The sequence below is a fragment of the Pipistrellus kuhlii genome, unplaced genomic scaffold (genome assembly GCF_014108245.1).
Source record: "Pipistrellus kuhlii isolate mPipKuh1 unplaced genomic scaffold, mPipKuh1.p scaffold_m20_p_2, whole genome shotgun sequence".
NCBI lineage: Eukaryota > Metazoa > Chordata > Mammalia > Chiroptera > Vespertilionidae > Pipistrellus > Pipistrellus kuhlii.
Window position 1 is genome coordinate 36708357 of NW_023425515.1, and position 14009 is coordinate 36722365.

Below are 14009 nucleotides of genomic sequence, written 5' to 3' on the forward strand. Positions count from 1 at the left end.
GGTGCTGTTCCTTTTCCTTTTTTTAAAGTATTACCCACTTCCAAACATCCATCTCACCCCACCCTCCCAAATATTCTTCCCTCCTGCATTATTCTGGAGGCACAAAGGCAGGCCAAAGCATGATCAACAAACCCTACCAGAAAAACCCTGATAATTCTGCATTTCTCAACATGATCTAATTTTATGACTATCATGTCACTGGAGTTCCTGCATCATGAGTGGCAACCACAGGCCAGGAACAGGGAAGTATCAAAAAGGGCTTAGCATGCCCTGGCTGGTTTAGTTCAGTGGATAGAGCGTCAGACTGCAGACCGAAGGGTCCCGGGTTCAATTCTGATCAAGGGCACATGCCTGGGTTGCTGGCTTGATCCTCAGTAGGGGGCGTGCATGAAGCAGCTGATCAATGATTCTCATCATCATCATCTCTCTCTCTCTCTCTCCCCTTCTCTCTTCCTCTCTGAAATCAATAATATATATATTTTAAAAAGGGCTTAGCATATTGACCCATCAAAATTACACACTTTGGTAGAGGTAAATGGTAGGTCAAAGAAAGAAAAAGCTGACAGCCTCCTGACAGCTCTGATCCTCCAGGTTTGAGTCACTGAAAAGGCCCAGTAAGTTAGGACTTATATCCACGTCAGGTCCAGGCAGGAGGGACTAACTCTGAAGAGACACACTGAAATCCTGGGAACCCAAACCTAGGTGCGCCAGCGACAAAAGGTGCAAATTCATGTAACTAGCTCCGCCCCGTAAGTCAGTCTTCTCCACTGGCTCCTTCTTTTTCCCCGTTCCCGCCCGCTCCCTCTCCACCCCCCTGCATGGCCCCTTTCTTAACAACTTGCCAAAAGGCTGAAGGTGAACAAAAGCCAAGAGCAGTGAGCCTGTGTGACCCACTGGAATAAAGGCAGGTAGTTCTGTCAGGGACGGGTCCTGACGCGAAGGAGGAGAGGGAGCCACTTACCTTAAACCTGTCGACAGCAACCGATGCTTCTGAGAGGGATTTTACTGAGAACGGAGTTACTTTCAAAGCAAAAGTCATGGAATTGAAGACAGTCACTACTGTGAAAGCCTAAAAGGAGGAAAAGAGCAGAAACTAAGCCTTACTAGGCCATGCAACCAAAATCACAAGACACCATCAATTTCCGTTCAAGTTAAGCAAGGCTGCTGCTTAACTGTCAAATACTGGTATGAGACCGACACCTTTCTTAAAGGTAGAGTTTTTATGAGATCTTCAATTAAAATTCTCAGTAAATCTGAACCACAGAGTGATCTGTATTTTCAGAATTAGACCCAAAGTTGAGTTGTCTAAACACTGCCCATCCATTCTTTGTGCATTACGGCTGAATCTTCAGTCTTCTGCTTCTCAGTTTAATCACACAAATGAAAAAAAAAAAAAAAATGCGTTCTGGCCGAAACCTGTTTGGCTTAGTGAACAGAGCATTGGTCTGCAGACTGAAACGTCCCAGGTTCGATTCCAGTCAAGGGCATGTACCTTGGTTGCGGGCATATCCCAGTAGGGGATGTGCAAGAGACAGCTGATCAATGTCTCTCTCTCATCAGTGTTTCTAATTCTCTATCCCTCTACCTTTCTCTCTGTAAAAAAAATCAATAAAAAAATATATTTTTAAAAATGCCTTCTGGCCTAACTGGTTTGGCTCAGTGGATAGAGCGTTGGCCTGCAGACTGAAAGGTCCCAGGTTTGATTCCGGTCAAGGGCATGTACCTTGGTTGCAGGCACATCCCTGGAAGGAGTTGTGCAGGAGGCAACTGGTCTATGTTTCTCTCTCATCGATGTTTCTAGCTCTCTATTCCTCTCCCTTCCTCTCTGTAAAAAAATCAATAAAAAAAAATATATATATATATTTATATATATTTTTTAAATCAATAAAATATTTTTTTTTTTAAAGAAAAAAAAAATGGCTTCTGATTATTGGGGGAACTTCCAAATCCAGAAACAAGAGGATCAGAGCATCTGATTTTCCCAAGCCCCGAGGGCTCACTGACCTGTGCTGCTGTGAGATCGAAGCCAAGAGTCAGGTGAACAGAGAATGTTACCACGCTGGCGATCACCATCACGATGGGAGCCACACCGACGGTGATGCTCTGAAAGTACCCGGCTTTTTCCAATATCCGCCGCTCCTCCTCTCGGATTTCTAAGAACAGAAAGGAAGCCAATCTCTAAGAAGCAAGCTAAAAAAACCCAAAACCACCCTGCAATATTGCTCCTCTGCCACCAAAAAAGACATGGGAGGTCTTTAGCCACACACAAGATTTAAAACAAAGACTAGGTCACCAGGACTATCAATTCCTATCATTAACGCTGGCGCACAAGCCTGAGGAGGTTTGAAATGGATCGAATCACAGGAATGAATCTGACAGCAACAGTACTAGATATCATCACAATGATCATCTTCTGCCTAAGTCCGATTCTCCTTGCAAATTTCTTCTGTTATAAAGATAAACACATTACTTATATCTGCAATTGGCAGTTTTGCATGCTGATCTAATTGTTGTTTATTTCTTGTCTAGGTACTTACAGAAAAGCCAGTAAGTACCACAGTAATGGAGAATGAAAAGGAAACGAGACCTGCCAGAGTGCCCACTGTAAGCTGACACTGGGATGGAGACTTCCACACAAAAAGCAGAAGGATGAGTGGAATACAACTTTTGTAGGCAGAATGGTTTTCTTAAGTATTTGCAAAACAGACACCCTTATTCACAGAGCAACCCCAGAGTACTGTGACCGTTGCATAAGAAGTATGATGAAAAAGTGGCGAGGTATTTTTAAACTTAAATAATTTTTTTTAGATGCTGTGCACTGACCTGAAAGGTATGACCACTGCTCAAGACATTGGAAACTAAGTACCTTCAGATAGCAAATGAGTCATATTAAAAAAGGAAATCCAACTCATTGCTTTAACCTTGTCCAAATCTATCCTGAGCAAGAATGCTCTTTTCAAGCCAATACACACAGATGAAGATACCAAAGGCAGGGGCTGAAGGGTGAGTGGAATATCAGAAAAATTATAAAATGATAGACCTGAGAGTCAGAGGGCCCATCAGCGGTCACCCTGCTAACAGCATGCTTGGCAGATGTCCACTTAGCATCCATCTGTTCCATTTTAAGGGCAACAAACTCACTACTTAATGAAGCAGCTTATAATCCAATGCTGCACACTTCCAAGTGATGCTGCTCTGGGTGGCTGTTCACATAAAAAGCTTAGGAACTGGACATAAGGTTCCTGAAAGTTTTTTGTTTGTTTTCAAAAATATATATTTTAGCCGGGACCGGTTTGGCTCAATGGATAGAGCGTCGGCTTGGGGACTGAAGGGTCCCGGGTTCGATTCCGGTCAAGGGCATGTACCTTGGTTGCGGACATATCCCCAGTAGGGGGTGTGCAAGAGGCAGCTGATCGATGACTCTCTCTCATCGATGTTTCTGACTCTGTATCTCTCTCCCTTCTTCTCTGTACAAAATCAATAAAATATATTTTAAAAAAATAAAAAAATATATTTTATTGACTTTTTTACAGAGAGGGAAGGAGAGGGGTAGAGAGTTAGAAACATCGATGAAAGAGAAAAATCAATCAGCTACCTCCTGCACAACCCCTAACTGAGTATGTGCCCACAACCAAGATACATACATGTCCTTGACCGGAACTGAACCCGGGACCCTTGAGTCCACAGTTCGACGCTCTATCTACTGAGCCAAACCGGTCAGGGCAGGTTCCTGAAGGTTTAATCAACAAGCCAAGCAGTGAAAATTAAACAGCCTTCTTGATCTGAACACTGTACTTCTATCCAAATTAAAAATTGCACTGTATTCAGGTTAGCTCACTCTAAGGTTATGGTCAATTAACAGAGCTTTTATACTTTAAATAAAGTTTATGTGTAACTATATCTTTTTTTTTTTAATTCTAAAATGTCTTTAAATATATCCCACTTAAATTTCACCTTTTTTAAAGGCCCACCATTCAACTTTTGTTGAGATCTCTTTGAATGCCCAGTCTATGCTAATTATCCTTCCAAGCTTTGTGGCTTAACAGATAACACATTTATGTCTGTAGTGAATTTATGGGTCATGATAGGGCGAGGCACTGAGAATCTCGTGACTCAACATAAATTAATTGCTTGAAAATATAAAAATAAACCCCATGAGTGAGTAACAGAGCTAGGTCCAGCCATCTGGACATCTCGCCCAGAGCTTCTCCCAGCAACCCTTTCCCCGGGATCTCGTCTACCCACCTCTGGGGCCCATGCACCCACAGAGCACAGAGAGCAGAAGCAGAGCTCTCAGCGGCCACTGGTTACTGTTTTCTGTGATGTCCCCATGACCAGACCCAAACATTATGGGCAGGATGAGATTATAGACAGGGATCTTTGAAACTGAATAAAATGCATATAGCTAGCTGAATTATTTCGTAGGTGTGTGTGTGTGGGGGGGGGGGAATCAGTTTTCTCAGGTCTCAATTTCCTCATCGGTGAGATGGAGTCATGGGTACAAGTCGCTAAGATCCCTATCAATATAAAGTTCATCCTATATAATAAAAGGCTAATATGAGCCGAAACCGGTTTGGCTCAATGGATAGAGAGTCGGCTTGGGGACTGAAAGGTCCCAGGTTCGATTCCGGTCAAGGGCATATACCTTGGCTGAGGGCATATCCCCAGTATGGGGTGTGCAAGAGGCAGCTGATCGATGACTCTCTCTCATCGATGTTTCTAACTCTCTATCTCTCTCCCTTCCTCTCTGTATAAAATCAATAAAATATATTTAAAAAAAAAAAGGCTAATATGCAAATCGACCCAACAGCAGAACAACTGGTCGCTATGATGCACACTGTCCTCTAGGGGGCAGACATTCAATGCAGGAGCTGCCCCTTGGTGGTCAATGCACTCCCACAGGGGAGTGCTGCTCAGCCAGAAACCAGCCTCGAGGCTGGCCAGCACAGGGGCGGGAGCCTCTCCCGCCTCCATGGCAGCAATGCTAAGGGATGTCCAACTGGCAGCTTAGGCCCACTCCCCCAAGGGCTCCCGGATTGCAAGAGGGCACAGCCTGGGCTGAGGGACCCCCCCTTCTTGAGCGTATGAATTTCGTGCACTGGGCCTCTAGTAAGTATTATAAGAACTTAAGTTACGGAGATCCTATGACTTTAAGGTTCCTAGTAGCTAAGGTGATCTGGAAGCAGAGAAACCTGAGTCTTTCTACCAAATGCACATACAAAGTCTGTCAACTCACTTTGAACATTTTGAGAAAATGCCTTGACCCACGCATACATTTTAATAAATTTAATGTAGGTGAGAACTTCATTCATTTTCTGAACACGGTCATCTGTAATAGTTACACATTTTCTCCTGAAATATGCAGTGATCCGTGACGCAAACATCTGAAAGAAAAAAAAGAGATGTTATGCCAAAATCAGAGATTATCAAACGTTTAAGAGCCATTTAGTCTCTCTGGGAAATAAATCTGTTTAAGATTATTATAAATAAAATGAGTGTCATGTAGTTGTATTATCTTTAATAAAACTGGTCCTTTAAGTTAGAATCAAATATTTAATTCCTATCCCTTGGTAAGAAAGCTAAGACAAACACTTGTTCTCACAGTAATCACAGCTATTGGGTGCTGTCAAACGGAAGGAGGAGGACCCTATCAGTACCAACGTGAGGCCGAGTGGCGCAAACACTCTTGTGTCTCCTGGGGGCAGGGTGCACTTGCTGGCTTTCTCCTTCACTCAGATCCTCTCTGTTTTAAAATCTCACTGGGAGCCACCGCTAATGAGGCTCCTATTCAAGCAATACCTTACTTCCTCTCAAGTCCAGATTCTGCCTGCGTGGACTGAGCAATGTCTAGCTCCTTCTAAAATTTTCCAATGTAGGGCCAGCTTTGAGGAAATTTCCAATGAGATAATGTGAAACTTCAGTGGTACCTACTAGACATAACCCAGTGGAAGTAACTTATCTAACAAGATGCTGCCAAAATACAGCAAGGAGGCTTACTCACCATTGCTGGATAAAAGAGGATAAAAACGGCTGATCCCAGGAAGCCTGTCGGTCCCAGAATATTTACACTATAAATCATGCCCAAGATGGCAACAATGGGTCCTCCGGCCAGCAGGGTGCCCATGGCGGCGGCCTCAAACATCCTCTGCCCATCGTTGGAGCACAGGTTGATGAGCTAGGAGACACGAAGAGCAGTGAGCGGCTGGCCCTCTTGTCTCGGGAGGAGGATACAGGACAAAGTGGGGGACCTAAAGGAACAAAACAGCTCAAGCAGGGAGCTTTCTCTCTGCCCCGAAGCCAAGAACCCTCACTCACCTCGCCCACGGACTTCTCTTTAATGCTCTTTAACTTGAGGATCTTCTTAAAGGCCATGGTGAGGATGGCCCCCCGCAAGCGGACGGCGGTTCGGTAATTCAGTGCCCAGCACATTGCAAGTGACCAGGAGCGCACGATCTCTATCAGGAGGAAGCTCAGGACTAAGAGCAAGCTGTATGTGAGGTTAGAATCTGTGCCCTGGGAGTACTCCAAGAGTTGTTTCACTATGAAGGCCTACAGGGAGAAACACACACCGCTGTCAGCATGGGCGCGGCACCCTCACACCACGCCACAGCTTTATGTTAAGTTAGAAAGAGGAGGCAGTCCGTTGTTCAGTGGCCAGCGCCTAAGCAGGGAAACGCCTCCTGCGAGGACCAAACAGCGCTGGCGCCCTGCCTGCAGTCAGTTCCTCAGGGCGTCTGGCAGGAGGGAGTTCTAACTCGAAAGGTTCTTCCACCACCACAACTGTTACTCTTTCTAATGTAACATAAACCTGTCCATGAGCTGAAATTAATTCTAAACACATAGTCAGTAAAAAAGTAGATATTTGACCTTATTCCAGCAGCTCCACACATTGATACATTTCTTTAAATGAAATTAAGACCTTTGTTGGGGGGGGGTGGGGGGAAGAAATCGTTCCAAACGTGCTTATTTGATAAAAAGGAACAGTGTACCTACAGTTGGACTGGGGAGGAGTGAGAAGTGCATTTGCAAAACATTCCTGAAAATAAACATCCGCAGTTTAATGGCACAGAAGGGAGCAAACAGAGCAGACTTTCACAAATCCAAAGACCCTCCCACGGGCCCGCCCCGCTCCCGGCTCCCTCCCGAAAACAAAAACATGTTACCTCAGGTAGCACATGTCTAACACCACCTGCAGGGAGGAAGGCAGCCAGCCCCCAAGGACCACCGAGCGCCACCTCCAGCTCTGAGGTCCTGCAACGCCGGAGCACACACTCACACAAGGCACATTCAGCAACAGGATTAAATACCAGGAAGTGGGAGGTAATGTACTTTTATTGAAAAAGGAAGAAAAGAAAAAAAAAGTACCATCTTCAAAGAGCATCTCACAGACACTGTACAACAGGAGGAGCATTGCGGTAACATACATGAGAACATACAGAGTCGAGGTATACAAGGCTAGCCATCTAACAGGTCATCTGGCCACTGGCCGCTGTTTTAGCCACACGCAGTGGAAATACAGAATAGAGCCATCATCTGTTTCCAGAGTCCGGAGTAGTACGTCAAGCTGACAGCACTTAATCGGTCAGTGCTCCTGACGCTGCAGGGAGTCTGCAGTGGAGTAGATTCTCCAGGAATAAAGACCTTGCTGCTAAGGAAAGAGAATTAAAACAAAACAAAGCCCCAACCTCCCCAAAGACGTAACACTATGTAAACCACTGACACTTGGTTCGCTAGGCTGTAAGGAATGAGTTCTGCTCAGGACAGAATACAAAAATCTAGGCCTGGAGGAAAAACGGGTAGCATCCTTCAGTCTTTTCAAATCCTTGCAGCTAAAAACTGATCTTGCCCAAAATGAAACGAAGCAAAGCCACAACAAAAGAAAGCCAAACCAATCCCCCACCCAGAAGGACGGGGGGGGGGGGGGGGGGGGGAGAGAAATGAACAAGAAACCCAGCCACCCGCCTACCCAGATCCCCCCAGCAAAGGGGGCTCACGCTGGAAACCAGCTCTGAACGACAGACAAAAACGGAGGCCAGGCACAGCTGTCCTGAGAAGCTAACGTTGACCCCAGAACCCAGGCTCTCTCTGGGTTAATTGGCATTTCTCGTTTTTCCTGAGAGGAAACTAATACCAGATGTCCGCTAGATCCTAAGAGATCCCCACCAACCAGATTTACGTCAAGTCTCAGTAAATAACCTGATTTAATAAGTAGGAGATTTCAGATTGTAAGAACTATAGTATTCCACCTTCCCCCTCCCTCATTTTTAGGTTTATATCCATTGTGTGGGTCACCACTGCATACAGCTGGTCTGTTGGTTTACTAGCAAGAAGATTGGCTTCTTTTCCAGTTATGCAATCCAAAATGTGGAACTGAGTCGCTGAGTGGCTCGGTCAGAACCCCATTTTCCTCATGTGAAGCAACTCAGCAAGATGGCGATGCAGTAAAGCATTTTCTCACACACCTCGGCACCCGAAGGAACAGTCTCCAAAGGAAGGCGTGAAAAGACAGCAGGTTGTAGTTTGGGGTTCTTTCTTTCCCATACCTTTTGGGTGCCATTTTTCAGCACCGGTAATAGCCTAACTACCTCCCACGGGGGAGGAGCCAGGGAAGGTAAAAGACATAATGAGTGCTTACACTATGCCAAGCTTTCAAAGGGGGAGGGGAGGAGAGGAAACAGCAGAGCAGGTTAAAGCATTTCCAACAATACGGTTTTTTAAAAACAGTTACATTCCAAACCATTTTGTATGGAATAACGGAAGAAAGAAAGAAAAAAAAAAAAGTTTTTCATGGCAAATCCAAAATTATGTTTTAAAAAGTTACAGATTTATCATGTAAATTAAACAAACTGGGAGAAAATGTGAGACTGTCAGCAGAGCTGTCTGGCTGTGGAAGACATTCCCAGTGAATAAACATTACCTTACCTGAACTCTTGGCGAGAGATTCTGCCCAGCTTGACTCTCTCATTCTGACCGCAGAATACAGCCAATCCTGAAAATTCTAAAGAACAGCTTCTATCACTGGTTCCACTACAGAGATACTCCCCCCAAATCCAGATTCTGACAGCACCAAGCAAGCTGCAGCTGGAGAGAGGTCGGAAGGGTGGAAAACTTACCTCTCTAGAGGCTTTTCACTGTCCTTTCCCCAAAGGGCCCTTGAGCTGAGTTAGCATTCACCAAGAGATAGCTCTGCAGGAGGTGGCCTTCTCTTGCAGATCTACAGGGAGGATGCTAATTCTTTGCACACACGTCATAGGTCAGGCCTGGTCTTTTAAGCTCTTAATCCAAGAAGGCCACACAAATCAGCTCTGTAAATTCGGCCATTTGGCCCCTCATCTTAGGTGGGGGCCATGTCCTTATAGATTCTGGTATTCCATTAACGTTGTGGCAACCCTTGGACACACCCTGCACAGAGTGCTGGTCCATGGGCATCACTGAGTCCTTGGATCACCTTGATCACAGATGGCCGGCCCTGGCTGGCCAGCAGTTTAAAAACAAAACGCAATAACTTGATTGTGTTTCACCTGCTTTGCATATGGCCAGCAAGGGGCAGTGAGGCCCGAGGGGAGATGAGAAATATGCCATATTTGGGGAGCGAGTTCTTATGCAGATTTCTGTAAGAACAGACTAAGCTAGTTGGAAAGTTGTGCCATATTAGCAAATGTGCAAAAATCTAAAACAGATGTTCCTCAAAAGGATTTAAGCGTGGTTGGTACTATTCTCAAAGCCAGCCTGTTTCTTCAATTTCCAATTGAAAAAGTTATTAGAATTGGAGCTAAAAAAAAAAGAAAAAAAGTTTGCATTGTTTATGATTTTAAATCTTTTTGTCAATGAGAGAGACTGTGGAAGGGACCATTGCTTTCTCAGCTGTTCTAGGTTGAATCCCACGAACTAATACAGGCCTTACAGTGCTCTTCCTCAAGGATAGAGAGAAGGAAAAGCATGCTGATTTTTTCCTATTTAAGGAAGACTCTCCCAGCTCTCCCTGGGACCTAGGAGAATTTACTAAAGATGAGTGTTTCAGTGAGCTGTGCTTTGAAAGAGATGAAGGAATACTCAGATGCTCAAGGGAATGATGGTAGGCCCCCAAAGCGAACATGCATAGGTAATTTTTTTTCCCCAAGTAAAAAGTGGAAATTCCAATCATCCAAGGAATAATAGTTTTTTTTGGTGAGAGGAACCAAAGAAGTTCTTGCATTGGCCAAATGGAATCGATAAAGCCCGTAGAGCGTGCTACCCAGTTGAAAGAATTCTATGAAGGATCAGAGCAGCCACCAGCCCTGTAGTGAAACAATGACAGAAGCTCTTCTTGGGGGAAGATGGCCCTACGAAAACGTTTGCCATTCTGGTCGATAACGTAGTATTCAGTTACACAGTCCCTCTTACTTAAAACTTACACAAAAAATGTGTTAGTTGGTCAATAAACGGAGAAACCAAATATCAGAAAAGTAGTGTTTTTTGCTTCAGAAAAGAGGTCAAAACTTTTTTTTTAAAGGCATCAAACATTTTTTTTTTTTTTTAAAGCAGGAAAACTGTAAATTAGCTTTACCTAATCACCATGCATCTTAGGCACATACTTACCCAACCCATGACCTCCAGCTTACCCACACATGGGAAATGCACAGTATAGTAGCACTACTGCTCCGATGCCTCAAGGCAAATATGTAGAGAATAGATTTAATCAAAGGCTCAAGTGTAAGGCAGTACAGCAGGTGTAAGAAACAGGTGTCCAGAAGACGGGTGACCGTCACTCTTACCTACTCTGCTTCGGTACACACTAGGAAAAAACCACAGTTGCCACCCCAACATTTGCCGCACAGGGTACAATACAGACCAGACTGAGCATGGACTCCAGGTTACACTCTAGAAACCTCAACAGCCCTCTCGTTTCTTCAGGACTCATGTGCTACAGAACCATTAAACGTGTGACAACCCTGCCTCCAGGTGTTCGGTGTGTCACCGGCACTAGCTCAACAGCCTACGCCACACCGGCTGCTCTCACCCACACACAGCACTGAGAGACACACCTTCCCAAACCGAGACTGTCATTTCATGTCCACACACAGCAGAGGAGCACAGTCCTGTGCGGAGCCAGACTCATTCGGTTTCCCCTCCGCCCCAGGACAGCAAGCCAGTTCCGTTTCTCATCTGGCAACGCTGCCCTCACATCCTTCCAGCTGCTGACAAGCCACTCGCTCCAAAGTCAATGTGTTCCCTTTCCTTAAACCTGGAGGCATCTCTAAGGCTGCTAACTAGCCCGAAGGTGAGCACAACCCCTGCAACGGAACAAGGGTGTTAGCTGGCCGCGGCCGGGCCCCTGGACGCTGTCGGAAAGGATGGTCAGAACTTACTGGTCCACTGAAGGCAGCCAGCTGCGTGATCATCAGGCACACGATGGAGATGATGAGCCTGGTGCGGCAGAAGGTCCACACAACCCTTCGGAGGGAGGCAGCTTCTGGCCCAGCTTCATTCAGCTCTTCTTGCCACAGTCTCTCTAGTCTTAACAAGGGCACATGTCCTCCGTTACACATCTCCCCAGGGAACGTACACGCCCTAGCTTCCTTCCTGCCATCGCTTTCTGTCTCCGGGCTTTGACACCACTCACAAGAGTCTTTCCTTTCCAAATTATGCACTTAGCCTTCACCTTCTGGGGGGGGGGGAAATGCCCTTCCTGGGTGCCTACATATCTACCCTGCACAGGGAGCCTCTCAGGACACAGAAAATACAGATGAGAACAAAAGTCGTTCCTTCCACCCAGAAAGATTATTGCTGCATAGCCTCTGTTGGTGGGTAAGAACTTCCTTCCTCAAGGATCCCCTAACCCTTCCTGAAGGACCCAGTGGTAAGATGGAGAGGTGTAAACTAGATTTTAATCATGACAATCAGCTACCATAAAAATGTACTCTGTCACAAGGCAGCAACATAATCTCCCTGTAGACTCAGGAAGAGAAGCAGGGCTGAGAGAGAGAGAGAAAGCCTGTGGTTAAAACAGGATTAAAGGTCAAATAGGAGATAAAGCAGAAGAGCAAAGAGGAAGTCATCCCAGCTGCCCTCCCTCCACCCGCTAGCCCCGATCTTAAAAGGACAGAGCTGAGGACGTCCCACTGCTGGTCCCGCACCCCTAGCTCAGGCCCTACGCATCCAGTATGTGGGTCACCGGGGTGGACCAGAGACGCCTACCTTCTGGCGTTCACCTCAGAAGACTCGTACTTGGACAAAGGCCACACGTTCTCCATGGAGAGCTCTCCCTTCTTGTGGGCCAGGCGGGCCAGGGGAGTAAGCCAGTTAAAAGTCATGTAGGAGAAGAACCCAGCATTGTCCACTGGGTGCTGGTATCTACGGAGAGAAAACCCAACGCACGAAACCGTTAACACACTCCGCGAGGCCAGCTGGCACTTACAATGCGCTGTTCGGTAAAACAGCTCCGGGCTGAAAGCGGGGCTCCCCAGGTGGCCTCCTCTCCGCCCGCACTCTCAGCACTGCTTTTGGTGCTTCACGGAGAAGTCACCGGGAAAACCTCTTACTTGGAAGTGGTCCGAATGGGCTTCAGAGCACTTAAGCTGTGATGGTACTTCCCCTTGGGATGCTCCTCATCCAGGAATTTGAGCTGAGAACGCGTGCAGGCATCCAGGGAAAGGCCCTCAGCTCGGGCTGCGGCCTCAAAGGCATCTTGGCATTCCAACTGTTTGAGCAGACGGGGAGAGAAGACATCAGACAGAGCATGGAAATATAACAGATCAAACTGCAAGCCAGGTTCATCTCGACTGGGACAATCCAAAGGTCAGTGGGTTAAACATCTTGTATGGTATGTATGTACCTGTTCAGGAGCATTAAAATCCAGATACCTAAAGCTTCTAAACGAATAGACTTCATTTTATTTTTCTGAGCACTCTTAGGTTCGGAAACATTGAGCAGAAAGTACAGAGTTTTCCCATGTACCGTGTCATCTGCCCTCTCTCCTTCCCATCCATTTCCCGTCAGAAATACCTTACATTAGCGTGGCTCATGTGCTACTGACACAATTACTCTGAACGGAAGCCCAGAGTTTACATTAGAATTCACTCTTTGTGTTGTACGTTCTAAAATGTATATGTTTGTCACCAGAATGCTTTATCTTTCATTTCCCAGTATGGGATGAGAGACAATCACTTCACTAATAACAGCAAATTCTTTTGCCCATTTTCTATGACAAAAAAATTAAAGATCACCCCCAATGAGGCAGCCCCGTCATGCAGGAAGAAGACACAGACGTGCCACCTGTCCTTCACTCTTATCAGCAACAGGGAGAGTAGGACAGGGTTTCCGCCCTGGCTGCACAGCTGATGAACGAGCTCCGTCCCCAAATTCCTGCAGCGTGACCCCAAATTCCTGCAGCGTGAAGCCAAGGGTCCCAGGAGGTGAAATACAAAGTCACACATATTAGCTATAAAACTTATAAATATCCATTAATCAGGTGAACAGAAATGCATGAAATTCAATGTCTGACTGCGGCAGAAGAGGGTGGGCCAAGAATCTAGCCCCATTTTCTCTAAAAGGAACAAAAAACGCATGCCTTCCTGTTCCAGAAACGGAGCATTTTTCCCCTCAAGAGAGGGTTCGAAGTACGTCATCCTTTTCTCACATCACCACAAACATCTCCCCAGATCGAGGGCTAAGGGCTGCAGCACCTAACACACTGCGCTGTACATGAGGTGGTTACACTCCCACCTCCTTTCCACACAGAACGGAGGCCAAATATTAGCTGAACTGGAAGAGCCAGGGATCACAGGGGTGGGCGCCTCAGTGGATTGTTCCTCAGGTACAATAGCTCTGATTGACAGGCGAGGTGCTGCTGCTTAGGATCAGGAAACTGCACAGCCCAGGCAAAGGGAAAGCACATTTTTTTCCTTTGTCAAAGGCAAGGCAGATCAATCTCAAGAGAGTAAAACACAATGACAAATGAGTCAACACCAAGATAAGAATTAATTGCTCTACCAAGTCCTTAGGCATAAGGCGAACACTTATTTAGTGGG

The 14009-nt window shown here is 46.0% G+C and overlaps 1 protein-coding gene across 2 annotated transcripts in view; it reads right to left on the reverse strand.

Annotated features, from left to right (window-relative positions):
* The window catches only part of ABCC5 (ATP binding cassette subfamily C member 5), a 99692-nt gene that overhangs the window by 52082 nt on the left and 33601 nt on the right, over positions 1 to 14009 (reverse strand). For both annotated transcript variants that reach the window (XM_036443685.2, XM_036443687.2), the window contains exons 3-10: positions 12522 to 12679; positions 12178 to 12333; positions 11349 to 11496; positions 6316 to 6549; positions 6002 to 6175; positions 5237 to 5384; positions 2005 to 2153; positions 962 to 1069 (exon numbers count right to left, since the gene is read on the reverse strand). In XM_036443685.2, the coding sequence (XP_036299578.1) occupies positions 962 to 1069; positions 2005 to 2153; positions 5237 to 5384; positions 6002 to 6175; positions 6316 to 6549; positions 11349 to 11496; positions 12178 to 12333; positions 12522 to 12679 (1275 nt within the window). The remainder of the gene's footprint in view (positions 1 to 961; positions 1070 to 2004; positions 2154 to 5236; positions 5385 to 6001; positions 6176 to 6315; positions 6550 to 11348; positions 11497 to 12177; positions 12334 to 12521; positions 12680 to 14009) is intronic.